The sequence below is a fragment of the Dipodomys merriami genome, unplaced genomic scaffold, assembly GCF_024711535.1.
Source record: "Dipodomys merriami isolate MVZ:Mamm:240054 unplaced genomic scaffold, mDipMer1.0.p SCAF_2252, whole genome shotgun sequence".
NCBI classification, from domain to species: domain Eukaryota; kingdom Metazoa; phylum Chordata; class Mammalia; order Rodentia; family Heteromyidae; genus Dipodomys; species Dipodomys merriami.
In genome coordinates, this window is record NW_027203663.1 from 270 (window position 1) to 26,596 (window position 26,327).

The 26,327-nt window shown below is 36.3% G+C and overlaps 1 protein-coding gene across 1 annotated transcript; it reads left to right on the top strand.

Annotated features, from left to right (window-relative positions):
- Positions 1 to 305: 305 nt before the first annotated feature.
- LOC138835063 (zinc finger CCCH domain-containing protein 13-like) lies at positions 306 to 26,327 on the top strand (the record flags this gene model as incomplete). The annotated part of the gene is made up of 10 exons (XM_070033768.1): positions 306 to 543; positions 3,888 to 3,971; positions 4,318 to 4,879; positions 8,162 to 8,265; positions 8,838 to 10,040; positions 10,607 to 11,119; positions 14,147 to 14,296; positions 15,618 to 15,818; positions 19,950 to 20,113; positions 22,925 to 26,327. Coding segments are annotated over 10 exons (3,390 nt in total), but the record flags the coding sequence as incomplete, so codon positions are not given.

Sequence of the window (26,327 nt, forward strand, 5' to 3'; positions counted from 1 at the left end):
TGTGAATAAATATTTTGTTACATTGTTTTGAGGGTTAGGTATTGCTTTATGTTGCCATTATGTGACTTTTTAATTTTCTTCATAGTTTTAGGGCTTGAACTCTGAGCCTCATGATTGCGAAGAAGGTACTACCACTTGAGTCATACTCCCAGGCTTTGACCTTATAGTTAGGAAAACTTGTTAGACAAGTTAGACAAATTTGCATATTCTGATCTAATACTTAATATTCTTTTTAGCAGTGATTACCACATTTGGGAATAAAAAAAATAAAGTGCTGTTTTGGGAGGAAAGAGTATGACTAGTGAAACTTGTTGAAGAAAGTATTATATTTGTTAAATGTTTGTGTGAATATCCTTTGTTTAGGAAGTCGAGGCACAAGAGGTTCTCAGATTGATAGTCACAGTAGTAGTAGCAACTATCATGACAGCTGGGAAACTCGAAGTAGCTATCCTGAAAGAGACAGATACCCAGAAAGAGACAACAGAGATTCTTCCTTTGAGAGAAGACATGGAGAGAGAGACCGTCGGGACAACAGAGAAAGAGGTTTGTCAACAGAATTTTATGAACTTCAGCCAAGTGAATTGTTTTTTTAACAGATATCGATGTACTTTGTAATGCCAAATATCATTTAAGATATTTAAAGCTATTGTGTCTATTGTGTTTATTCATATAGTCTTAGTCCATGTGGTGTATGAGTGATTATGTAAAATAGTTAGCTACCAATAGATAAAGCCGCAGAGTTCAAAACTGGGATGCCCTACTGTTCTCCCGTTGTAACCAAATAGGTCAAAACTCCTTAAAAAGCTGTGAGTAGTTTAATAGTTTAAAATCAAGAATTTTCTAAAGACTGCCAGAAAGGAGCCAGAGGAAAATGGTAATAGGTCTGGGGATTGTTGAGTGTAATGTTGTGTTATTTTGTTCTGAGAATATATAGTATTTGCTTTAGCTTATTTTGTACTCATATGTCTTAAGCTAAAGATATTTAGTTAATCTGTTATATGATCTCTTAATTTTTTTTTTTGGTTGGTCATGGGGCTTGAACTGAGGGCCTGGGTGCTGCCTCTGAGCGTCTTTGCTCAAGACTAGCGCTCTACCATTTTGAGCCACAGCTCCACTCCTGTTTTTTTTAGGGGATTAATTCGAGATGAATCTAACAGTCTTTGCTGCGTGGGCTAGCTTTGAACAGCAATCCTCAGATCTTAGCCTCCTGAATAGCTAGGATTATGGTGCCATCAGTAGTGCCTGTGGTCTTAAAGGAATTTTGAAGCAAGATTACAAGAAAACATTTAAGGGTTATATGTACTTTATATAGCAAGCTTTTATTGTCTGTATTTAGGTCTTTAAAAATCTAAAAATCTTAGGAAGGTCTCATTGTGTTTGGCTGATTTCTTAACACAAGATTTATTATAGTGCTGAGTTTGAAATATTTTTTCAGTTGATGAATATTGGTATGTTAATGTGGGTGAATCAAAGAAGTAATATTATTTCTTGAAATAAATAGTAATAAGAAGGGAACAAACTCTTTTAAGACACTATCTACTTTTGAGAGAATAGACAAGCCCAGACGGTTTGGTTGGAATGAGTTTGTGAAAGGTAAGCCTAAGGTGTATTAGGAGTTTCTCAGTTATAGGCAGGACTAGACTTTTTATGTTCCATATTTCTTAAATTATTTCTTCCCTTGTATTTTAACAACTTCTCTTTTATACTGTGTCCTGATACTTTTTTAAAATTTTCATATCCTAGCTCAGGTTTCCTCATCTTGGGCCTGAACTCAGCAGTAGGATTGATTTCAATCTTGTGTTTAGTTCAACCACACACTTCTACTGGGTGACAAGAATGCTGATAATATTGTTACATACATTGTTTTACTTAGTCTTTACAATAGTCCTAGAAACTTTACAGTATTTCTAAAGTTACATAATCGATATTTCACAATCTTGGAGGTTTTACTAAGAGACATTTTAATACTACAGAGAAGTTCCAGAACTGGAATCTAAACTCAGGTCTTTTGAATACCAGTCCGTTCTTGTCTTTGTATAATTCAGTGGTGAAGATTCTCCTTCTCACCCCCAAAAGGACTCATTGAGACTGTCAAAGAAACCAATATGGACTGAAACTAAAAGAATAAAAAAGAAAAAGAAATAAGAGAATCTGTTTTAGAGTGTTAACAAAAAATTTGAGGAAACATTATTTAGGTGCAAATGGGAGAAAGAAACTAGCTTTACTGAGGAAACTAGCATTTTAAGGATAAAAGTGATTTCATGGGCAGGAAAGAATAGGTACACATTTCTTGAGATAGGAAATAGCTTTCTATGACTCCGGATAGGAAAGAAGACTGCTGTGTCTAGGAGGATGGCATGCAGTAGAGAGACTGACAAACGTTGAGGGTAGAGACATGACCAAATATTTAAATCTGACTTCATAGTCTAGCCACAGAATAGACAGTTCAAGTATAGCGGTTGCTATATAAAGTTGTATGAGAAGACAGAGAAGCAAACATAATTCTGAGGAAGTTCAAGAAAGCTGCTTTAACTAAAAGACTTAACTTCTTTAGGTTTGAAAGATACATGCTTGCTAGAAGGAACAATGGAGGAAGCATTTTGCAGGTAAAGGTACAACATAAGCAGACATGTAGGACTAAAAGAACTATATGCTTTATTTAGAGTAGTATGTATTGTGTTATGAGGCTGTAGTGGTGATGTGCCATAATTGGTATGAAGAAAAGAAGACAAGGAAAAGTCTGATGAGAGGCTCATTAAGAACTTGCCAGCTTTCATGAGTGGGTATGTTGTTGATCAAGATAAGACAGCATTTGAATAGAGGCACATCTTTGAAGAACACATTCCAGGGGAATGATAGTAAGGAAGATAGTTTGGAGGTGTTAGTGTGGCATGCTCATATTCTTTTTATTTTCCTTGGGAAATAAAAGTCATTGTCTTCTTGGTTGAGAAAATTAAGGTTTTATATGTGACAGTATTTTATTGTCTGGTATTCATATATTCAGAAGTTTTAGTGTGAATTGCTATGAGATAGAGTATTGATTGGCATGGATATATAGCATTCTGGGATTCCATTTACTGTAGAACCATTTTTAAATTAAGTTGGTTTCTGCAAAAGTAAAAGTCTTTAAGAAAAACTAACATTTAGGCATAATTTCCATAGTGAGTTCTGGACCATAATTTCTGTACTTTTAAGAACTAAGAAAGGAAAAGATTGGTTAGATTTTAAATTCTCAAAACTTTTCTGTCTGGAAATAAAACCTCTACATAGTAAATATTGAGTATATCTTTCATCTGTGCTAAGGAAGGGAACTTCAAGTTACTTTATTATATACTTCCCTAGAAATATTCTAAAATTATTCTTCATAAAAATAAATGGATGTTAAGTATTCCACTTAACAAACTAAAATACAATTTCTTTGTCAATTAACCAATGTACATTATAGAGTGAAAATATAAGCAGCATAGTAGCATAGATCATACTAGAGTAGTTGCTATCAAAAATGGCTGCCTCTTAGAAAAGTTCATGGATTTTACACACTTTTTTCTTTATCTTAGCTTGATTTCTTGCACATCCAGGCATCTGGTCTTTTTCTCTGTGTTGGTGTGATTCTTATATAGACTGAAAAAAAAAGTTGCTGTTATTAATAGTTATTCATTATAACTTTATTACTAATACAGATACTTTTTACATTTGACTGTTCCACAGTTGTTAGACAACAGTGCCCTTAATTCTAATGTATGATAAGAGACTGATCATTGCAGTCACACTTTTGACGTATGTTTTGTTCCATATTTTTCACATATAATCACTGCACTTTAATGTGTATATGATTTGGCCTGAAATTAGAGGTGTGACTTACGAGGGAAATTTTTTTTTTCCTTCAGCTCCTATGTTCTACACCTCCTGCTGCCCCTATCCTTTGCCACCAGTGTTCTCAGGTCCTGCTGGGGGGACAGAGAAGATCAGAGGTGAAGGGTAGAGATGGCAGAAAGTGGGGTTGGAGCAGTGGGCTGGAGTAGGGTAGGGAGCATGCAGAGAAAGATCAAAGGTGGATCAGTGGGAGGGGGGAAGGGGGTTGATGGGGAGCAGAACACATGATAGTTAAGAGGGCAAAAGGAAATTGACTTTAAGCAAGCATTTTTTAAAGGTCTAGGGGTGATTATTACTTGATTATTACATTAAAATTAAATATAGATGCTGATTTATAATTTGTTGCCAATGTGACCCTGTATTCAGATAAATTTTTAAGATTTGCCATTTACCTATAGGTTATCTGCCAAATTAATCACTGACAAAACTTGATTTTCATTATAGATCAAAGACCAAGCTCACCAATACGCCATCAGGGGAGAAATGACGAGCTTGAGCGTGATGAAAGAAGAGAGGAACGAAGAGTAGACAGAGTGGACGATAGAAGAGACGACAGGGCTAGGGACAGAGATAGGGAGAGAGAGCGGGACAGAGAGCGGGAGAGAGAGAGGGAGCGTGAACGGGATCGGGAAAGAGAAAAGGAAAGAGAGCTAGAAAGGGAGCGGGCCAGAGAACGGGAGAGAGAAAGAGAAAGGGAAAAAGAGCGGGACCGTGAACGAGAGAGGGATCGTGACCATGATCGAGAGAGAGAAAGAGAGAGGGAACGAGATAGGGAAAAAGAAAGGGAGCGAGAGAGAGAAGAAAGGGAGAGGGAGAGAGAGCGAGAACGGGAGAGAGAGAGAGAACGAGAGCGGGAACGAGAAAGAGCGAGAGAAAGGGATAAGGAACGAGAACGTCAAAGGGAGTGGGAAGACAAAGACAAGGGACGGGATGACCGCAGGGATAAGCGAGAAGATATCCGAGAAGATAGGAATCCCAGAGATGGACATGATGAGAGAAAATCAAAGTAAGAATGATTCCCAGTCATTTTTTAAAAGTTATATTTGAGTAAGCATTCAAAAGCACTGCATGTATAAAGGGTTTTTCATTGCCTAGAAAAAATAATTTTAAAATTTTGTTGCTGAATCCAGGAGCTACAAATCATCAACAAGTTATTTTCTGTTGCCATAACAAAAATAACAAAGTCTAGGTAATATACAAAGAAAAAAGGTTGGGCAGAGGTGGTAATTAAACCTTGGTCATTCTGCATGCTAGGCATAACACTCTACCATGTGAAGTTTGCCCCTAATCCCTTTTTTGGGGTGGGGGGGGCGGTGTTGGTCATGGGGCTTGAATTCTGGGCCTGCAGCTCTTCAGCTCAAGGCTAGCTAGCGCTCTACCACTTGAGCCACAGCGCAGCACCACTTCCAGTTCTTTTTCTGGTAGTTTATTGAAGATAAGAGTCTCACAGACTTTACTGCCCGGCTGGCTTTGAACTGTGATCCTCAGATCTCAGCCTCCTGAGTGGCTAGGATTACAGTCATGAGCCACTGGCACCCTGCTAAAATTTGTTTCTGAGGCGCTACCTTATGTGAGCTAGCCTCCAACTTGGGATCCTTCTTCTCCCATCTTCCAAGTAGCTGGGATCACAGACATAAGCCACCACACCCAGCTTACTAGATATTTTCTATGACAGATGAGCTTTCTTGACTGTTGCAGTCAAGAAAGTAATCAAATGTAAAAGTGTGTGTGTGCCATCACATCCCCTTTAAACTAGTTGATATTGACTAGTCATTAAGTGTTACTGCTCTGTGGTTCCCATGTTTCCTATGCCTTTATATATGGTGTTACCACAGCAAGCACTCAGTGTTTTAGAAACTGAGAGAATCCTTAAAGTCAAAACATAGCTTGAAGAAAGTAAGAGTGTAGAAGTTACCTCTGTGGAGGTACAGTAGGTTATTAGGGCCAAAGGTAAGTTATTATGTAATACGTCTGATAGAATTTCTCTCTTTCTTAAGCCAAAATGACTGCTTTGCTGAACTATATGAGTTAGATTAGCTTTTGTTTGTTCTGATGTGATTATATCTTGATTTTTGAAAGAAAGAATTAGGGAAGGTATCGGTCTCCTATTTCCCTTGTATTAGTTCCAGTCTCAGAAAGGGTTGCTCCAAATGGTGAAATGGACTATCCAAGGTTCTACCTGTCAGCCTAGCAGTCCTCTTTGCTATGCTTTCCTAAGCCAGGTTTTTCACTACTGTTATGGATTATGGTTAGGAACAAACCATGTAGCACACAAGTGGAGCCTTCTTCCATTATGCATTGGACGCTCTGTAACCTCTGTCTTATTTCCTGCTTTCCTTACCCCACGTTTAAGAAAAGCTTTATTTTTTAGTATAAACCTCATATAGACACTTAATTCATGTAGGCAAACATGTCCTTCCTCTGCCCACTTGAAATCTGTACTTTTTAAAAAAATTCTGAAATCGTTATATCACATGTTTTATCTAGTTCAATGAGTTATTTTCTTTATGTTTCTAATTTCTGCTTGTAATAGTGAAAGTTTTTCTGGCTAGCAGACTCAAGAATTGACCCTAGAAACTTAGGAATCAGACAACTGTAACAAAAAGCAATTTAAATTAGATTAATAGTGTGATGTTTACATTAATTGGATTGTTGTCTCAGTGCTTTGAGTTATCCAGAAAACCACTGTTTTTCAAACCACCGCTGTGTAGAAGATTTGCTGAACTGCCATAGTATTTTTTTATTGTAGTTTTGTTTCTTTAGATATTTCCTTTGAAGAATTTTAATTTTTTATGTTTTTTATGTTTTTTAATTTTTTTATGACATATTCTAGTGTATCATTTATTTCTTGCTGTGTTTACAAACTACCCCAAAAGTTAGTTAAAAATAACCACCATCAACCTGACATTCCAGGTGGCTTAGATGACTCAAAGTGGGCTTTCTTACAGTTCTAGTAATTTTAATGCTTTATTTCTCCACCACATGACCTTGTCCTGTTGTGGCCCAAAGTCTGCTTCTTTTTTTTTTTTTGGTCTGGTCGTGGGGCCTGAACTCTGGGCCTGGGCACTGTCCCTCAGCTCTTCAGCTCAAGGCTAGTGCTCCACCACTTGAGCCACAGCGCCACTTCCAGCTTTTTTCTTTTTGCTTATGTGGTGCTGAGGAATCGAACCCAGGGCCTCATGCATGCAAGGCAAGCACTCTACCACTGAGCCACCTTCCCAGCCCCCAAAGTCTGCTTTTGCATGTAGTAGTAGAACATATCTTGAGAGCAAAAGCAGAAGCAGCAAGGCCTTTCATTTCTCTCCAGATTTGTATAGTGTCACATTCATTAAATTCTCTCATCATATAAGGGGAGTCACTAAGCCAGCATAAATTAGAACATTGAAGAAATAGGCCACCTTACAATGGGAAGAGCTGTGCATAAGGAATTAAATAGACTGGCACCTGTGAGTAGTCATATTACTCCTGGGCCAGCTTTTCTACATGGTTACTCATCTGCAGATGGAGATGTGTACCATAGCATATTTCACAGCTTTTGACATGGTATTTATAAATACTTAAAATAGTGGTCAAGATTGAAGGAAAATACAAGAAAATACTAGAGTAATAAATATAAGTACCCAAAAGATATAAAGCATTCTTCATTTACAGTTCATCTAAAGAACAAGAAATTCAGTCAACATATGAATCATTTTATTAATTTTTCACTCAGCAAGTAACTTGGTTCTAGTTCTAGGAGGGGGAAGGAAAACTATCTACAGCCTTCCAGGCACTGGGTGTATGACGTAATTAATGTATTCCATACTGCAGTTTTATCAGAATGACTTTCATCTTCTCCTCCAGTTTTAGAGGTGAAAGCTAAAGTTCTGTGACTTTAAGGAACTTATTTAAAAGTTGTATAATAAGTAATGTGGCTGTAAGTAGAACTCACAACTGTTGGATTCCAAAAATAATGCCATATTTTCTCTTAGCCTCTGACACATTTGTTTATCATAAGAGTATAAAACTGAAGAATGTTTATATCAGAAGGCACATTAATATATTGATTTTTCTGCTACTTGTTTTCTCCTTGCAGTATTTAAATCTGGCAATTTCAACTTGAATAACTATGCACATATAATGAAATACATGTTACCTTGTATTTTAAAATCCACATCCCTAGCAAATTTTTATAAAGGACACTGCATGTCTTTTGTGTGATACAGCTGACAGTACAGTTACTGTAAAGAAATGCTAGTGAAAAACAACCATCAACATTTTGTAAATTGCATTTACTTGCCCAATTTAGGAAGCGCTATAGAAATGAAGGAAGTGCCAGCCCTCGGCAGTCACCTAAGCGCAGGCGTGAACATTCTCCTGACAGCGACACCTACAACAGTGGAGATGACAAAAGTAAGCACAGTCCCTCTTCTGTGTCTGTAGTTACACTGTTTAGTAACTGTGAGACTATGCAACTGGTAATTTACGATTTTTAATAGTTTCCTTGCTATACTGTTGCCATACATTTTCTATATGGCTAAAATATGTTACAAATGCATTTTAAGCTAGGTACTGATGGTACATACCTGTAATCCTTGCTACTCATGGGGCTGAAATCTGAGAATTACTGATTGAAGCCAGCCTAGCCTGTACAGACAGGTCCAAGAAATTCTTATCCCCAGTTAACCAACAAAAACAAGAGGTGGAGCTGTGGTTCAAGTGGTAGAGTTCCAGTCTTGAGTGAAAAAATAAATAAATAAAACAAGCAAAAGCATAAGGCCTTGTAACAAGCCCCAATGCTCAGCACAAAAAAAAGTCATTTTTATTACAATGCATTGTCTTTTCCCATTATTTGTAGTTAAAGCTATATTTTTATTTTTACTGAAATAATTAAAAAGGGAGAGACTATCGTAGTATTATTTCAATGTCATGTGTTCTGTTGCTAATTTGGTAAAGATATGGTTACTTTTTATTTTTTGGTATAGATGAAAAGCACAGACTCTTGAGCCAGGTTGTACGACCTCAAGAATCTCGTTCTCTCAGCCCATCACACCTCACAGAAGATAGGCAGGGTAGATGGAAAGAAGAGGACCGTAAGCCAGAAAGAAAGGAGAGTTCGAGGCGCTATGATGAGCAAGAATTGAAAGAGAAAATTTCTTCTGTAGATAGACAGAGAGAACAGACAGAAGTCATGGAGAACTCAAGAGCACGTGCCCAGGACCTGGTAGGCCACCACCAGTCTGAAGATCGTGAGCTATCTGATCGAGCCCATGATGAAAGTAAGAAAAAAGCAAAACTTCAGAAGAAACCTATTAAGAAAAAGAAAGAGGATGATGTTGGAATAGAGAGGGGTAGTATCGAGACAACATCTGAAGATGGTCAAGTCTTCTCACCTAAAAAAGGACAGAAGAAGAAAAATATTGAGAAAAAACGCAAAAGATCCAAAGGTGATTCTGATATTTCGGATGAAGAAGCCACCCAGCAAAGTAAGAAGAAAAGAGGTCCACGGACTCCCCCTATGACAACCAAAGAGGACCTGGTTGAAATTTCTAGTGATAAGGATGGCCCGCTAGAGGACCCTCTGAAGAAGGAGGATACTGCCTTTAGTGACTGGTCTGATGAGGATGTGCCAGACCGGACAGAAGTGATGGAATCAGAACATGCAGTCACCACTACCACTTCAGCTAGTATCCCTTCCCCTCTGTCTTCCCTTCTCCCTCCTCCACCTCCTGTGGCCACTGCCACTGCTGCAGCTGCGGTGCTCACCTCCACCACTGTTACTGCTGCCACCTCTGCCACCCCCACGCCCACCTCTGCCACCCCCTCCACCGTCAATACTACTTTTGCCAGTGAAGACTCACATAGAAAGTGCCACAGAACACGTGTGGAAAAAGTAGAGGCCCCTCATGTGACTATAGAGGACACACCACACCGCAAACTGGTAGACCAAAAGAGGAGCAGCAGCTTGGGCAGCAACCGGAGTAACCGGAGTCACACCTCTGGCCGTCTGCGCTCCCCATCAAATGATTCTGCCCATCGAAGTGGGGACGACCAAGGTAGTCGAAAGAGGGTGCTGCATAGTGGCTCAAGAGATAGAGAAAAAACAAAGAGCCTGGAAGTCACGGGGGAGAGAAAATCTAGGATTGATCAGTTGAAACGTGGAGAACCCAGTCGAAGTACTTCTTCAGGTAATAAGTTGAATTATGTGTTTCCTATGTTATATATTTCACCCAGATGATAATTCTAAATGCCAGATTGATTATAAACTACCTTAAGTTTTATGAGACTTACAATGACATGTCTTGTTTAAAAGGGGTTATGAATTCATGTCCTATATCTGTGCCTGCCATTTTAACCTTCCCGAATTCAATACTAACTTGACAAGAGAAAATAAGGAAGAGATTTTTTTAAATTAACTAGTTAGTTCTACTAATGCCTAATACATTTATATGTTTACAAAGATATTTTGGGCCTGTAGTAGAACTAGACAAGACTTATAAAATTTGCTTTAACATTTTGAGAGCCATAACATTTTTCTCAAAGTTATACATAGTTAGAAGTAGAGAAATGGAGGGGAGGGGAGGAAAGGAGAGGAAATGTAGAATATGCACATATGCAGGGTAATATATGAAGAGATTGTTGAAACTATATGTAAAACACAAAATAAATTGTAACTTGTAAAGAACCCTAAAAACAAAGCATTCTGTTCCTATTTTATTATATGTTAACTTTGGGTGTGGCATATTTATTTTAGATCGTCAAGATTCAAGAAGCCATAGTTCAAGAAGAAGTTCTCCTGAGTCAGATCGGCAAGTCCATTCAAGATCTGGGTCATTTGACAGCAGAGACAGGCTTCAAGAACGGGATCGATATGAGCATGATAGAGAGCGGGAGAGAGAGAGGAGAGATACACGGCAGAGAGAATGGGACCGAGAAGCTGATAAAGATTGGTCAAGGAACCGAGATCGGGAGAGACTGCGGGAACGGGAGAGAGAACGGGACAAAAGGAGAGACTTGGACAGGGAAAGAGAAAGATTAATTCCTGATTCTATGGAAAGGGACCGAGACAGAGATAGGACTTTTGAGAATTCTCAAATAGAGTCTGTGAAACGCAGTGAAGCAAAACTGGAGAGTGAACATGAAAGAGACCTAGATGGTGGTTCCAGAGACTCTGTATCCTTGGATAAAGAAAGAATGGATAAAGATCTGGGGTCTGCACCAGGTTTCGATGATACTACTAAAGTTGAGCGAACAGAGAGTGTGGAAGGTGAGTACGTACCTTGTTATACAACTCTCTCCTTGTCCAGTTTCATGAGGAGCAAATACCTGTTTTGAAAGGCTATCCACTAATAGCAAATTGACAGTGTTCTTTCACAAAGGACATAGATTCATAAGGAAGAGGCTTATGATATTAAAAAAAAAGTGTTCCTTCAGCAGTACTTTCAGTGCAAAATTTGGTTCAGATAGGTCTAATGAAATATGAAAAGTACTGATGAAATAAAAGGTAGGAGAGTAGCAAGAAATAGAAGAATGCAATAGTTTTCTTAATGCCTTACCATTGAAATAAAAGATTGCTTAGTAGCAAAGACCATGGGTGTTAAATAATAATCATCACATCTTTTTTCTCACGTCTTTTTAAAAAATAAAGTCAGATAGATATGCTGGCAGTAACTGTAATCCTGACAGTGGGTAGGCTGAGGCAGGAGAATCTTGAGTTTGAGGCCAGCCTAAACTAGTGTCACTGTCTCAAAAGTAAAATCTTAAGTAAAAACTTCTTAGTTCAATGCAGTCTAATATTATTAGCTTCTGTTCAGTGATTTCTCTTTTGTAGGGCAATTAGAACAAACACAGAATAATACCATCCCTGAATCCATTTAATAGCAGATTGATTGAAATCCTGCTGATACTCCCCACTCTTTGAAAAAGAACACAGAGAGGCCCACTTCAGCCCTCAGGCCAGTCAGGGCCAGTCTGCTCTGTGGAGCCGCTCCCCCATTGCCTCTGCTTTCCATCCTTTATTCCCACTGGGCCAGACTGACTCTAGTTACCAGAGAACTATTACAATGATTAATTATGTTCAGTTATGCCCCCAAGGTTTCTTTTCCTTTAGAACCATGGCTCATGAGTTCATGCTATTTGTACTCAAATTGAGATAAAAATGTAATATGAAAGAAGCTGAGGTAGAATTGCCTTTCATCAAGTCAAATAGACATATATACACATACACACACCATTGGAGTATCTATCAAGAGATATAAGGGTCTGCTTTTTAATACAGTGGATTATTTGTCATCTGACAAATAAAAATACTGTTTATGTGCAACTGACCTGGCCTTTTCATTTTCTTGCCATCTTTATTCCTTTCATTTTTTTTCTTCCTTTTCATTTTTATCTCTTTCTTATTAATAAACTTTAGGTCCCAGTACATGTGTTGCTTGCTCTTGTGAAGCCTTCTCTGCTAAAGTCACTCCTTCAACTTCCCATAGCGTCCCCATACTGTATTAGGATTTTCTATTATTTTTCTACTCATTTTTAGGAACCATAGCTTTTCATCTTTTAGTCATCCAGGCTCCATAGTAAGGGTACCATCAGTGGTTGATAAATGAAGATGTGTTCTGTGATTATGTGTGTCCCCCACATCCTATTCCTTGGTGAATTATAGCCAAGATTAATAGGAAGAGTACCCTGAAAACCTTCCTGGAACTGGGAAGTCCCTCACTGTGACTGTGAAGTTCTTCTACCAGCACTTACAACATTGTTGGGACATAACCTCTCTAATTTGAACCTCCAAGATTTTTTTTTTTAATTTGCCACATAATAGTATTTGGCCTATAGTATAAATGTCCACCATTTTGAAAGTGGATCCTTATATCTCCTAGTCATGTGACTAGATAGCCTGGATGCCATCTGTTATATAGATTTTCCCATTTGACTTAACAAAGACATTACTACCTCAGCCTCTCACATTACATTTTCAGCTCAATGTAAAGAAAATCACTAGCCATGGTTACAATAGATGTAATGGAATGTAATTAGACTAATTATAATACTCTTGTTATTGGAGTCAGTGTTTCTTACCCCTAAGTGCATCCTTGGTTATTTGTGACTACAGATGGTATGGCCTAGAGATATAGAGATTAATCACCTGTTGTACCATTGAAGTATTTTATACACATGGAATAGGAAAATAGGTTGGATAAATTAAAAATCATTAAAATCCTATGATGTCCATTCATGTTTAGGATTATATTTGTATAGCAATAATATTAAAACCAATTACCTTAGAAGTTAATTTATAGGGGTATAAAGAGACTACTACAAGAATTTAATGAAAGAGAAAATTATTAGAATGATGACAAATATACCACAGCCATATATTGTTTTATCCTCCGATTTATACTATTACAATTTCAAAAAGTTTATAGACTTCATAATATAGATAGCTCATAATTAGAAATACTAGGCATATTCTATAGTTTGGGCATTAGATTGACAAAATTTAGTTAGGTAATAAGAAAAGTTGATTAAGAGGCAAAACAATATTAGAATCAAAAATCCTCTTTATTTTCTGCTGCTCCTGGAGCTGGGCTTTTCCCTGAACTTTTTGCTCAAGGCTAGCACTCTACCACTTGAGCCACAACTCCACTTTTGGCTTTTTTGGTAGTTAATTAAAGATAAGAGTCTCATGGAGTTTCCTGTTTGGGCTGGCTTTGAACATTGATCCTTTGAATGTGGATCCTCCGATCTCAGCCTCCTGAATAGCTAAGATTAAAAGGTAAGCCACTGGCACCCAGCTAAAAGTACTTTTTAAGTGTATTATAACATTTTTCTAACAATTGAATTCATCATTTAAAAGAAAATATGCCAGTGGAGAAGAGGAATTGGGAGGTAGGGGGAAAAGTAATGACATTTTTACATTTTACCTTATTCATAGGAAGTTCTTCATAAACTTAAGATTTAAGTTTAAAATACACTCAGAATAGATTTACAAGATTTGTATGTTTCAGTAAAGAAATTGTTGAAGCCTTGGAAGTTAGATTTTTCTGAATGTTAAAGTTTTATTGTCAACTATTAAAGTGTACTTTATCAACAAATATATTAAAAAAGAAATTTAGCAAATTAAATATGTTTTGAGGGTTTTTTCCTTAGAATGATCACATTTGACTAAATGTAATTTTCTGATGAAAATAATCATTTTTACATTGTTGTAATGTGCACAGCTTCTCTCTTTTGGTTTGACGTAGGCATCCATTGTAATGCTTTCTTTGACATGAAGTTAATGTCTCTTTAGCAGGAGATGACGATTCCAAGTTAGATGATGCACATTCATTAGGATCTGGTGCTGGAGAAGGGTATGAGCCAATCAGTGATGATGAACTAGATGAAATTCTGGCCGGTGATGCAGAAAAGAGAGAAGACCAGCAGGATGAGGAGAAGATGCCAGGTAATGGTTTCTAATGGTGGTTGAACATTCAGAATACCTGTAGCCTTTGTTCCCTCTTATGCTGTCAGTGTTGATATAGCATATGACCTGGAATCTGACCAAATACTGATTTCCTACTAGTGTTTGACATGTATGTAGATAGTAAGTAGGTGCAGTGCTTCACAACTGTGGTGCTACAAGCTAGCTTGCTTTTTTTTTTTTTTGAGCTGATTCTGTAGGGCTTGTCCTTGGGCCTGATCACTGTCCTGAGCTTATGTGCCACAAGCCAACTTTTTAAATAGCTATTCAGAAATTATGGTAGCTTATATCTAATTTCAACACTATTTCCCCTAATTCTGTAAATTCAGAAATTGTATTTGCTTCTGGTCACTTCTAGTACCACCCTTTGACATTTTACTGATTTAGTCTGATTGTTCAGGCATATTTTCTTTTTAGTGAGGATCTTTGCTTGGTCTGGATATGTAAAATATTACTAATTTTAAAAAAAATTCTCTTAGTTTTTACATTTTCTTCTAATGTACAAGTTATGTGTGATTTTTTTTCTTTGTCCTTTTCTGGTAGTAGGAATTTGTGAATAGAAATACATATTTAAGTATTCATTCTCAATGGATTATTTGCTCATGGTATCAAATTCTTAAAGGAAAATCATAATGAGTTACTTGTTTATATATATGTGTGCAGATATGCAAACCAGATAGTCTCCTAACCCTTAGGTTAGGATTAAAGTCGAATTCTGGTACCAAGTTTCAAAACATCACATTTAATTTTTGTGAAATAATGGAGACCTTCTGAGAGTCTTTCATGTAAGTTAAATGAGTTATTTTATAGGTATGGGTTAGCTTACCTGTTTTCCTTTAGTGGGAAGATTTTTTTATTTGTAAAGGTTTTTAGCTTCTAAATATTAGTTTTTATGGGAAAGCTTTTATGGTTTAATTGGGTTTTAATTAGCACAAAGTCACTCTGGGTAATAAAATCATGGGAGATTGGCTCCAGGATTCTTAGAGATAGCAAAGTATATATAAATATGAAGTGACTTACTATCAGAATATAGTGTATGCACAACCCTCAGAATACTTCACTTACTTATAATCCCCATTACACTATAAATTCTATGGAAAGAGTTGTCAAACTATATTATTTAGTAGAAAATGATGAGAAAAAAAAACTATACATGTTCACTACAAACTTCTTTTATTTTTAATCTGTGGTTGGTCAGATCCATGGACAGAGAATCCCTGAAACTGGAGGAACAACTATATTTGTCTAGAGATGAGACTACTATTTTTTGATGCAAAATATAATCCTATTTCACTTTTGACAGATCCCTTAGATGTGATAGATGTCGATTGGTCTGGTCTTATGCCAAAGCATCCAAAAGAACCACGAGAGCCTGGGGCTGCACTCTTAAAATTCACACCTGGAGCTGTTTTGCTGAGAGTTGGGATTTCTAAAAAGTTGGCAGGTTCTGAGCTGTTTACTAAAGTCAAAGAAACATGTCAGAGAGTTCTAGAGAAACCTAAAGGTAATTCCATTTTACGTTCTGTATTTTAAGAAGAGTTCTGTTTGGTTGTTATATAGTACTTTATACTATAGGAAGTGCTTTTTGAAGACTTTCATATTTATCATTTCTTACCCATGATCAGAATTTCTTAAGTTTATCTTGAGGAAGTTCTAATTGCACAGACAAGTTGCAAAAATGGTAAAATGGACTTTATATTGCAATTACTTTTTTTTTTTTTTTTTTTGCCAGTCTTGGGGCTTGAATTCTGCACCTGGGTGCGGTCCCTGGGCTCCTTTTGCTCAAAGCTAGTGCTCTACCACTTGAGCCAAGGCCTCACGTCAGCTTTATTTTTCTGTGATTAATTGGAGATAAAGAGTCTCACGGACTTTCCTGCCCAGGCTAGGTTTGAACCATGATCATCAGATCTCAGTCTCCTGAGTAGCTAGGATTATAGGCATGAACCACTGGTGCTCACCTACAGTTACTTTTGGAGCTGAGCGCAGGTACAGCTTTTCATAATAAAGCATGTGCTTTGTATGCACAGAACTCTGGGATCCACTCTAATACAAATAAAAAGGATAGAAAGATTCTGTTTAACACACAGGTCCAAATGTTAAAATACACAATGGTTTGCTCATTGCTAAACAAAGCAGAACTTAAGAAAATTAGGTATCTTGGTAGCCCTTTCATGTGGAAGTGGAGAATTCTTCCCAAATGTAGAAGTGTAGGTTGAGCTTTAATAATGTTCTTCAGGTTGGTCCATAGGGCCAAATGGTCAGGGTTCCAATAGGCATACCATACTACCTATTATCTGATCTCTTCATATGATCATCTGTAGTTGGGATGATTATACTTCTCACTTCCTGAAGTGTTGTAAGGAAGAGCATGACCAATAACTCACTTGAACACTAGAACAGCAGAGCAAATATTAACTGCTACTATTGAGTCTGAAAATACTTTATCACATTGGCTTTTCATCTTACTGTCTTCACTTCATTTGATTTTTGTTGTTTATCTTAGCTGTCATCTCCAATACTTTTATTAACAAGGAAAGGCCAAGTACATGGTAAAAACAAGGAAAGGAAGGTAAAAAGTAAAAACTACATTAATTTTATGTCATGTCCCTGAAAGTATAAAAGTTTATAGTTAAATGCAAATTAGGTTTGTTCAGGCATGGTGGCACATGCTATAATCCCAGGCTAAATTAGGAAAACACTGAGCCATCCCACTCTACAGAATGGAAACAAAAATAGATTTTTTACTAATGTAAAATTATTAATATAAAATCGAAAAATATATGACTTATGAATCCATATCCTTTCACCTGTCAACATAAGCAGCAAAATTTCAATGGGTCCAATAAACTATATATATGAAATATCTAAACAGAATAAGTGTGTGAACATTAAGTAACCCGAATAATGGCCAAAGACTTAGGTGCTTGCCCCATTCTTTCTACTTTGGTTTTATCAGTACACCTAAGGAAGTAATTCTCATGGACCTCAGTTTTATCTGTAAATTGAGGGAATGAAACCCTAAAGATGTTAACCAGCTCTAAAGCTATTTGGTTCTGCGACTTTTGCTAATGGCATTTCAAATTACAATCTGCTGTGATTTTGCTTATTATGAAATAAAATTTGACACTTGCTTAATGATGACATAAGTCTTAAGACATGAGGCAATCTAAGTAAAAAAAAGGATCTGTTGCTTAACAAACCTTTCCTATTTAAGGCTGTGGTGGCTGTATTAAAGAACTGATAAATGATGCTGAATATGAATCATCTAGAATAGTACTTTGTTTTGTTTATTTCCATATCCAATGTCTAATTATCTATTCATACAAATTATGCCATTGCCTACATCAGTGCCTGACAGATGGTAGATATTCAGTAAATGTGCATTGTTGATAACTGGTTTGTATTTCATTGATCTATGCTGGTGGCCCAATACTAATGACAGTATACCTTCATACCGTATGTAATTTTATTTTAAATTAAAAAAGCCAACTAAGCTTAAAATAAAACCATATGTATAGTAGGATTTAAATTGCTCTTCTCTAGGTTTTATTCATTGAACTACAGATATGTTCTTTTGAACTAAACTTTCCTGATTATAGTATATCCATTGTTTTACTTAATCTTATTTATTTATTTATTTATTTTATTTATTTATTTTTGTTGGTCGTGGGGCCTGAACTCTGGGCCTGGGCACTGTCCCTCAGCTCTTTAGCTCAAGGCTAGCGCTCTACCACTTGAGCCATAGCACTACTTCCAGCCTTTTCTGTTTATGTGGGAATGAAGAATCGAACCCAAGGCCTCATGTATGCAAGGCAAACACTACCAATGAGCCACCTTCCCAGCCCCTGTTTTACTTAATCTTAAGTATGTAATTAGTCTGTCTTTTGAGTAATTTGTTGCTGGTAAGCTCAAAACCATAAAAAGAATGTAAATTTATCGAGGCACTGGTAGCTTACGCCTGTAATACTAGCTAATCAAGAGGCTAAGATCTGAGGATCACAGTTCAAAGCCAGCCTAGGCAGGAAAGTCTGTGAAATTTCTATCTTCAATTAACCACCAGAAAACTGGAAGTGGTGCTGTGGTTCAAGTGGTAGTGTGCTCACCTTGAGCTGACGAGCTTAGGGACAGTGCCAGACCCAAAGTTCAAGCCCCACAACCAGGAGTGGGAGGACAGAATGAAAATTTAGTCATGTGCTCTCAGGAGTTTTAAAGGCTTCCTGAAAAAAGTAGTATTTTGTGTCCTGCTGCTATAAATACAGAAAGCCAGGATGCCAATAAAAAGAATATTTTCATAACAGTTTTCAAGGGCCAATGTTCAGTGTAAATTCTATGTACTGTATATATATTTTCAGTTATGTCTGTACTTAATGATGGTGCTCTCAAACAGTAGTGAATCACCTGAGGAGCAGCTGCCTTTTTTAAGGTATCCCAGTCCAACCGTGATGATTCTTATTCTGTAGGTGGGATGCATTCCTAAAAGTTCCTCAGATGATTCAAATGGCTTCAGAGTTTGGGGACTACTTTGGAATTACAGTTTATATTTACACTTGTTATATACCTATTGACTAGATGAATTGCATGAAACTAGTTTCTTGTTAAGTACCTATTCTCATTAATTATGCTTTATAGTCCAGAAAATTCAAATGAATTATGTAATGTAGCCTTGTTTCCTCTTAATCAAAAGTGTTTATTTTTAGATAGATGCTATTCACTAGTTTTATTGCTAACAGTAATCTGTTTGATCTCAGTGTATGAATAGAGACAGTGTTTGTGGCCTGTATTACTCTATAACTTGTAGTTATTTATTTGGATTACTGACTGGTACTGTGTTATTTTTACTTTCTTGGTATATTTTTTAACCCAGTTTACTTCAATTAATCAAATCTTTTCTCAGTTCATCTATTTTTTGCAACCTTGTAAATGTTTTTTCTAACTTAAAGATTGCCCAACAACTTAATCACTTTTCTATCTAACCAATTTGTAGAGGGCACTGTCTTGAGTTTTATTACATTATATTATATTTACCTATATGACATCATGTCTTTTTTGTTGTTGGTGGTGGTAGTTGTGGGTCTTGAACTCTGAGCCTGGGTGCTATCCCTGAGCTCTTTAGCTCAAGGCAAGCACTCTACCACTTGAGCCACAGCACCACTTCTAGTTTTCTGGTGCTTAATTGGACATTCCTGCCCAGCTGGCTTTGAACCACGATACTCAGATCTCAGCCTTCTGAGCAGCTAGGATTATAGGCATGAGCCACTGTCGCCGGGTGACATCATGTCTTTCTATATAATAAAGTTCTAAAATTTAGAACTTGTAGTAATAGATGGTAAAGAACATACTGAATTTAATTTCAGTAATTCTTCTGAAACTTCTCAGTAATCAATGTCTACATTCTATCTCCAAAGTCTGCTTTTCTTATATCTTAAAACTAAAGTTGCTATCAGAATATTTATTTAAAGCTAGCAACATAACTATATGTTGACAGCCTTTCACAGAGAATGTCACCTTAAATATAAAATAATTTTCACCAATATTGCTAACTTCAATAAAGGATAAAATCATGAAATATTCATTTGAGTTGTTGATAACACTTTCCATTTTAAGAAAACTTAAAATATGCTTTTTGTATTGAAAGATGCAGAGAATCTTTTTGAACATGAACTGGGGGCTCTCAATATGGCTGCATTACTACGGAAAGAAGAAAGAGCAAGTCTTCTCAGCAATCTTGGACCCTGTTGTAAAGCCCTGTGCTTCAGGCGGGATTCTGCAATCCGAAAGCAGCTTGTTAAGAATGAGAAGGTACTGTTGCTTCCTTGAGGAAAAATGCAAAGTGCAGAACACAAATGGCACTTATTTTTACATTTGATTGCTTGAAAAAGAGAAGTTATAGTCTGACCCACTTTTTTGAATTTGGTTTCTAGTCTTTTGGACATGTAAAGAAAGAATTATATTAAAATTTATAATACATTTTTTTTCACTTCAGCATTGATGAATGGGTATTTTGAATGACAATTATTCAAAATTTCATGCAAAAAGTTTTAAATGTTCATTCTGTGAAAGCTTTTACATTTGTGAAAAAGCTTTTTTAGATAAGTAAACACTGGAAATTTATCTACATTGAAGACCAAGAAAAAACAATTTCAGATAGAGTGGTGAGGATGGTTATAGGAATAGTGTTCATGCACCAAGGTGGAGGAGAGGTAAATTAATTAAAGGGAATATACATAAGCAGCTACTGGAGAATAGACAATTGACAACTAAGAGAAATATAAATTAGTGTAGCTTTGAAAAATATCTTTTAAGAAATTGAAAACATCTTAGGCTGTTAAAGTTAGAAAACAGAGTTTAATTTTAGAATGTGGCAAGCATGCATAGTGTGACAAAAGAAAGTTGGTTTTAAAAAATTAGAAAAAGGGACTGGGAAGGTGGCTCAATGGAAGAGCGCTTGCCTTGCATGCATGAGGCCCTGGTTCTATTCCTCAGCACCACATAAGCAGAAAAAGCCAGAAGTGGCACTGTGGCTCAAGTGGTAGAGTGCTAGCCTTGTGCCGAAGAGCTGAGGGACAGCGCCCAGGCCCAGAGTTCAGGCCCCACAACCGGATCCAAAAAAAAAAAAAAAAAATTGTAATAACCAAGAGCACCCCTTACAATGTTCAGAACTTTCTAACCTTTTAGTATAAGACATGCATGCATGTGCATGTGTGTGCACCTGTATACACACATACAACATCAAAGAAATTAACGATACAGACAGCACAGTGTGAAGCACGTTATTAGAAGTTTTAATGGCACATTATAAATATGCTATAAAAAGAATTTTCAAATTTCAGATTACTCTGTTAAAAATATCAGCACAAACCAGGTATGGTATTACATGTTTGCATAGGGTGAGAGATATACAGTGAGTGAGTGAGTAGAAAAGGAAATAACTAAAGAAGAATTTTATATGCTAGATAGCCTTGTGAAAAATGTTAAGAAAAACAAAAGCATTTAACTTGTGTATGTTAAGTATATAAAAACTACCATGTATTTCAGAGAATTTAGGTAGAGGATACGAAAAGAACACAGCCATCATAAATTATTTTAAATATCATTTAAAAACAATATGTAGATTTTATAGCAATAATAGTAGAAATGGATTAAATTAAAAATAGAGCACATTAGTAAAACCTAAAGTTGATTCTTCAAAGAAATGAATAAAATTGATAATCTAGCCACGATTGACCAAAAAAAAGAAAAACATCAGTGATCATTATTGGGAATGAAAGTAGAGGTATTACTGTGTATTCTACACATTTTAGAAGTATAAGGGGTCAGATGATATGGTTCAGTGGTACAGTTCAGTTTCTAGTGGTGAAAAAAAATATCAAAATCAATAAAGGGATACTGTGAATAAATTTGTACACATAATAATTCGATAACTTAGAGGAAATGGGTTGAATGTGTTAAAGCTTTAGAGCCCTTTAAAGTCACAGACTATCAGAAGTATAAAAGTAATAATGTAAAACCTAAAAGGTTTGGGTTTTTTTGATCAGTCATGGGGTTGAACTCTGGGCCTGGGCACTGTCCCTCAGTTCTTTAGCTCAAGGCTAGCACTCTACCACTTGAGCCACAGAGCCACTTCCTGTTTTCTGTGTGGTTTATTGAAGACAAGTCTTACGGACTTTCCTGCCTGGGCTGGCTTTGAACTGGAATCATCAGATCTCAGACTCCTGAGTAGCTAGGATTACGTATGAGCCAGGAGTGCCAGCCCCCTAAAAGGTTCTATATCTTTTTTTTTTTTTTTTTTTGGGGGTCAGTCCTAGGGCTTGAACTCAAAGCCTGGGTGCTGTCCCTAAGCTCTTTTGCTGAAACCTGGTGCTCTACCACTTAAAACCATAGCTCTGCTTCCAGTTTTCTGGTGGTTAATTGGAGGTAAGAGTCTCACAGTTTCCTGCCCAGACTGGCTTTGAGCTGCTATCCTCAAATCTTAGCCTCCTGAGTAGTTAGGCTTACAGGCATGAGCCGCCAGCACCTAGCGCTATATCTACTTTTTAAAGTTGGATTTTTAGTTTGAAATTTTATGAAAGAGGAACCTTCAGTTCTAGAGTTGTTCCATTAGCAAAGTTACCAAACACTGAAAGTAGAAATAACACCAGTTCTACACAACAGAAGTGTTTCCAACTCAGTTCATGAGTCTGGCATTACAAACATATCATGCGAGAACATTATAGATCATCATCTTTTATGAAGATGGACATAAAAGTCCTCAAAAGTATTAAGAAATCAAATCTAGCAATTTATAAAAGTGAATGTATAAATATATAGCAATATATAAATATATAACCAAATATGAGAATGAGAAAGTACCTCAGTATACTGAACTTACTTGAAGTAACATACTTATTGACTGATTAAAGAAGAAAAAAAAATACATGATTATATCAGTCAACACAGTAAAAGCACAAAATAAGCTAATATTTATCATGTATCTGACAATTATAAGAATTCTCATCAAGTTATCATTAGAAGTGTTTTATAGCTTTGATAATTTTAGTGACAGTCCACTTGTTTTATCCATTGTCAACTAATAATACATCTTTTCTTGCTCATTTTTGTTTCTCCAAATAGGGTACAGTAAAGCAAGCTTATACAAATGCTCCAGTGGTAGACAATGAATTACTGCGGTTGAGTCTTCGGTTATTTAAGCGGAAGACTACTTGTCACGTCCCTGGACAAGAAAAGGCTGAAGATAATAAACTGGCACAGTCCAATATCCCACAGGAACTGTGTGTATCTTAAAGACCGAAGTTCAGTATGATGTTTGTGGTATTGTCCTCCTTGTACAGTGCATTTTTTTTCAGAGCTCTTTGATTTGAAAAAGATTATTAGTGACAAAGGCAGAAAAGTCTTATCAGCCATGCTAAGGGTGAAGAACTTTGATCTGTAGAGACACTAGTTTTGACCAACTTAAGATTTACAATGATTTTTATACAGCAATTAATACATGCAAAATAATGTGGAAGCATCTAAATTTAGTAGTTTAGTCTGTACCTTCTGTGAAAGCTGAAGATTTTGGAAATTGGTTGTCACCGCTCTTCCAGCTTGTGAATATTTTTTATGAAATGGAACCACTGATTTATATTCTGGATCATCCTTACAGAAACTGATTTTATTCAGAAGCAAGGTGTTCATCAAAGTAACTGCACACATTGTACAGCACCATATTATATGGAACATTTGGAAGGGAATGTTCGTCTAGCATAGTGTATTTAGGCAAATCCCCATCAGGAGAAATCCAGATTTTTTTCTCCTTTTAAAAGTTCTAAAAACATGGATCTTCGATTTTTTTTTTTTTAATGTGTGTACATTCTTACAGTGTATATTGGATATCTTTGGATTCTGAATGGGTTTTTTGTCTGGTTGTTCATCAGAGACTATGTACTATTTTTATTTTTAATAAATGTACCTCCCTTTTTCTTGTTCTTGATTTACTTTACCTTTAGTAACCATATTCCTGATATTCTAAAACACGCATTATCATCACTAGTTTCATACTTCAGATGTTTTCCTGCTGTATTCTTACTGGACAGCTTGATGGAACAGTGTAATACAAGTTGAGAGATACTTGAAGTACAGCTCAGTGATTCCTAAAACAAACCAAGACTTAGCAAACCTATTTAGTATTTAAATGCTACCTTTACATTTTTCACTGCTGTATTGCCTTTCGTTATATTCAACTGCCTCCATGTTATACTATGGAATTGTTTTAAAGTTGCAGAATATTTTATTTGTTCTTTGTACCCATTTAACTTATGAAGTAGATTCTTTAAGAGGATTTGAAATTGACTACAAGCTGTACAACTTGTAAGCCAAATAGTAATAATAGGAGTAGGAGAAGTAAAGGAAACCAGTCAAAATTTTTAATTTGATCATGGCCTTTCACAGGTTTTTGTTAAAACTGTAAGCCTATGTTACCAATCTTTAATTTTAAATTTTCCTCTCTTAAAGGTTACATAATGACACTGGTATAAAATTTGTGTTCATTTCAAGAAACATTTATTATACAGCAAATTTGTACATGATATCTAGTAAAGGAAATAATTTATTTTCTAATGACTTTGAAAGCATGTATAAGAAAATTGCAAGTAGGAGAAAAAAAGTAATTAAATTTTCCTGTTGTCCTTTTCCTAAATATTTTGAATAAAAAAGAAAGAAAATTATGATCTTGGAAACTGAATGCCCTTTAAGAAACCATTTCTGATTATAGAGGAGAATACTGTTTTCTGTAGCATAAAGATATAAAATCTGGAAAACATTAAATATAAAACAGAGTCTTAGAACATGTAATACCCATAATGGTTCCTCTTGTCCACTGACTTTGGAGAATTTTTCCAAATTATTTATACCATGTAGTTAAATCTGTTGCTTTTTTTTTTTTTTTTTTTTTGCTGGTAGTGGGTCCTGAACTTAGCCTGAGCGCTGTCCCTCAGCTCTTCAGCTCAAGGCTACCACTTGAGCCACAGTGCCACTTCTGGCTTTTCCTGTTTATGTGATGCTGAGGAATCGAACCCAGGGCCTCATGCATGCAAGGCAAGCACTCTACCACTGAGCTACCTTCCTAGCCTCTGTTGCATTTTTTTTTATTTTAATTTTTTTTGTTTATTGTTTGTTTTTTTTCATTGTTCACTTGGCCTAAGTATTCAGAGCTTCATGTTCCCAGGGATAATTAAGTCTCGGTTATGTTATTTTTCTTTTTATTATTTAAGTAGTTATACAAAGGAGGTGCCAGTTAGCAAACCAGTTTTTGAATACAATATATCTTGATCACTGTCACCCCTTTCAACATTCTCACCTATCCCTCCTCTACCCACTTACCTTACTCTTATTAATTTTATAGGATATATATTGGATTCTCTCCTTTTATTTTTTTATTTTTAGATGACATTGGGGCTTGAACTCTGGGGCTTACTAATTATTTAGACACTCTTATTCCGGATACACATCTTCAGCCCTGTGTTTGTCATTTTTTCTGGTTACTTTTAGCTGGAGTCTACTCCTTGGGTGAGTCACATATGTCAGGCTTCCTGCCATTGCTGGGATGACAGTTTCTGGCACCACTGTATGTGGGGCGAGGGGACAAAGTAGAAGGTACTTTGTTTATACTGGTGGGCTACACAGTGGATGATTCCCAAAGACTGAGCTCTGATTAGAGCTGAGATCAGCCTGATACACCTGGAAAGGGGCAGGAGGAGTGGGTAATGTGGAAAGTGCTGAGACATTCAGTGTTTAGAAGAACAAAATGGGACTTTGGGCCCCTTGGAAAAGAGGAACTAATACCCTTTCCTTCAAGAGAGAGTTGTAAAATAGTTGGCCACACACAGGCATTTACAATCTCTTAAGAAACAAAAGTTACAAATTGATTACAAAAATACAGTTCTAGGAGCCTGTTTAGTAGCATTAGTCTTGTTAGCAACTTAGCACAGTCTGTGGTAAACCACAAAATTGTTAGTGATAGACAAAGCTGCTAGTGTGGCAAACTTGAGTAAGGGAGAGTATTCTTTTGCTTTTTACTGAAAGTGAGAAACAGACTAATGAGAAACAGGTAAATTCCAGAAATTCATAAATTTAACCCAGTCACCACCATGTCAAGATTCCCATTGAGAAAAAATGCATTTTGTGCCTGGGCTAGCCTTGTAATCTCCCAAATAGTCAGTATCCAAATAGCTAGGATAGTTGTGAGCTACCAGCACCCAGCTTCACTGCTTTGGTTTTAAACCTCAATATTGCCCTATATTAAAGTTCTAAAGCAAATCTTTAGATTGAGTTTTTCATTAAAACTTAAGCCATAAAGTCTCCATCAAATCAGTATGTCTGAAAATTGCCTAGTCTATAAAGTATTTGCTAGTACACTTGAAGGTCTTTTGTCTCATAAGTTTGCCTATTCATTATAATTGTAAAACTGGATTGAAGTTGTAAATAGAGAAGGAGCACAAGTATTTCTGCAATCCAAAATAAATGAATGTTGACACAA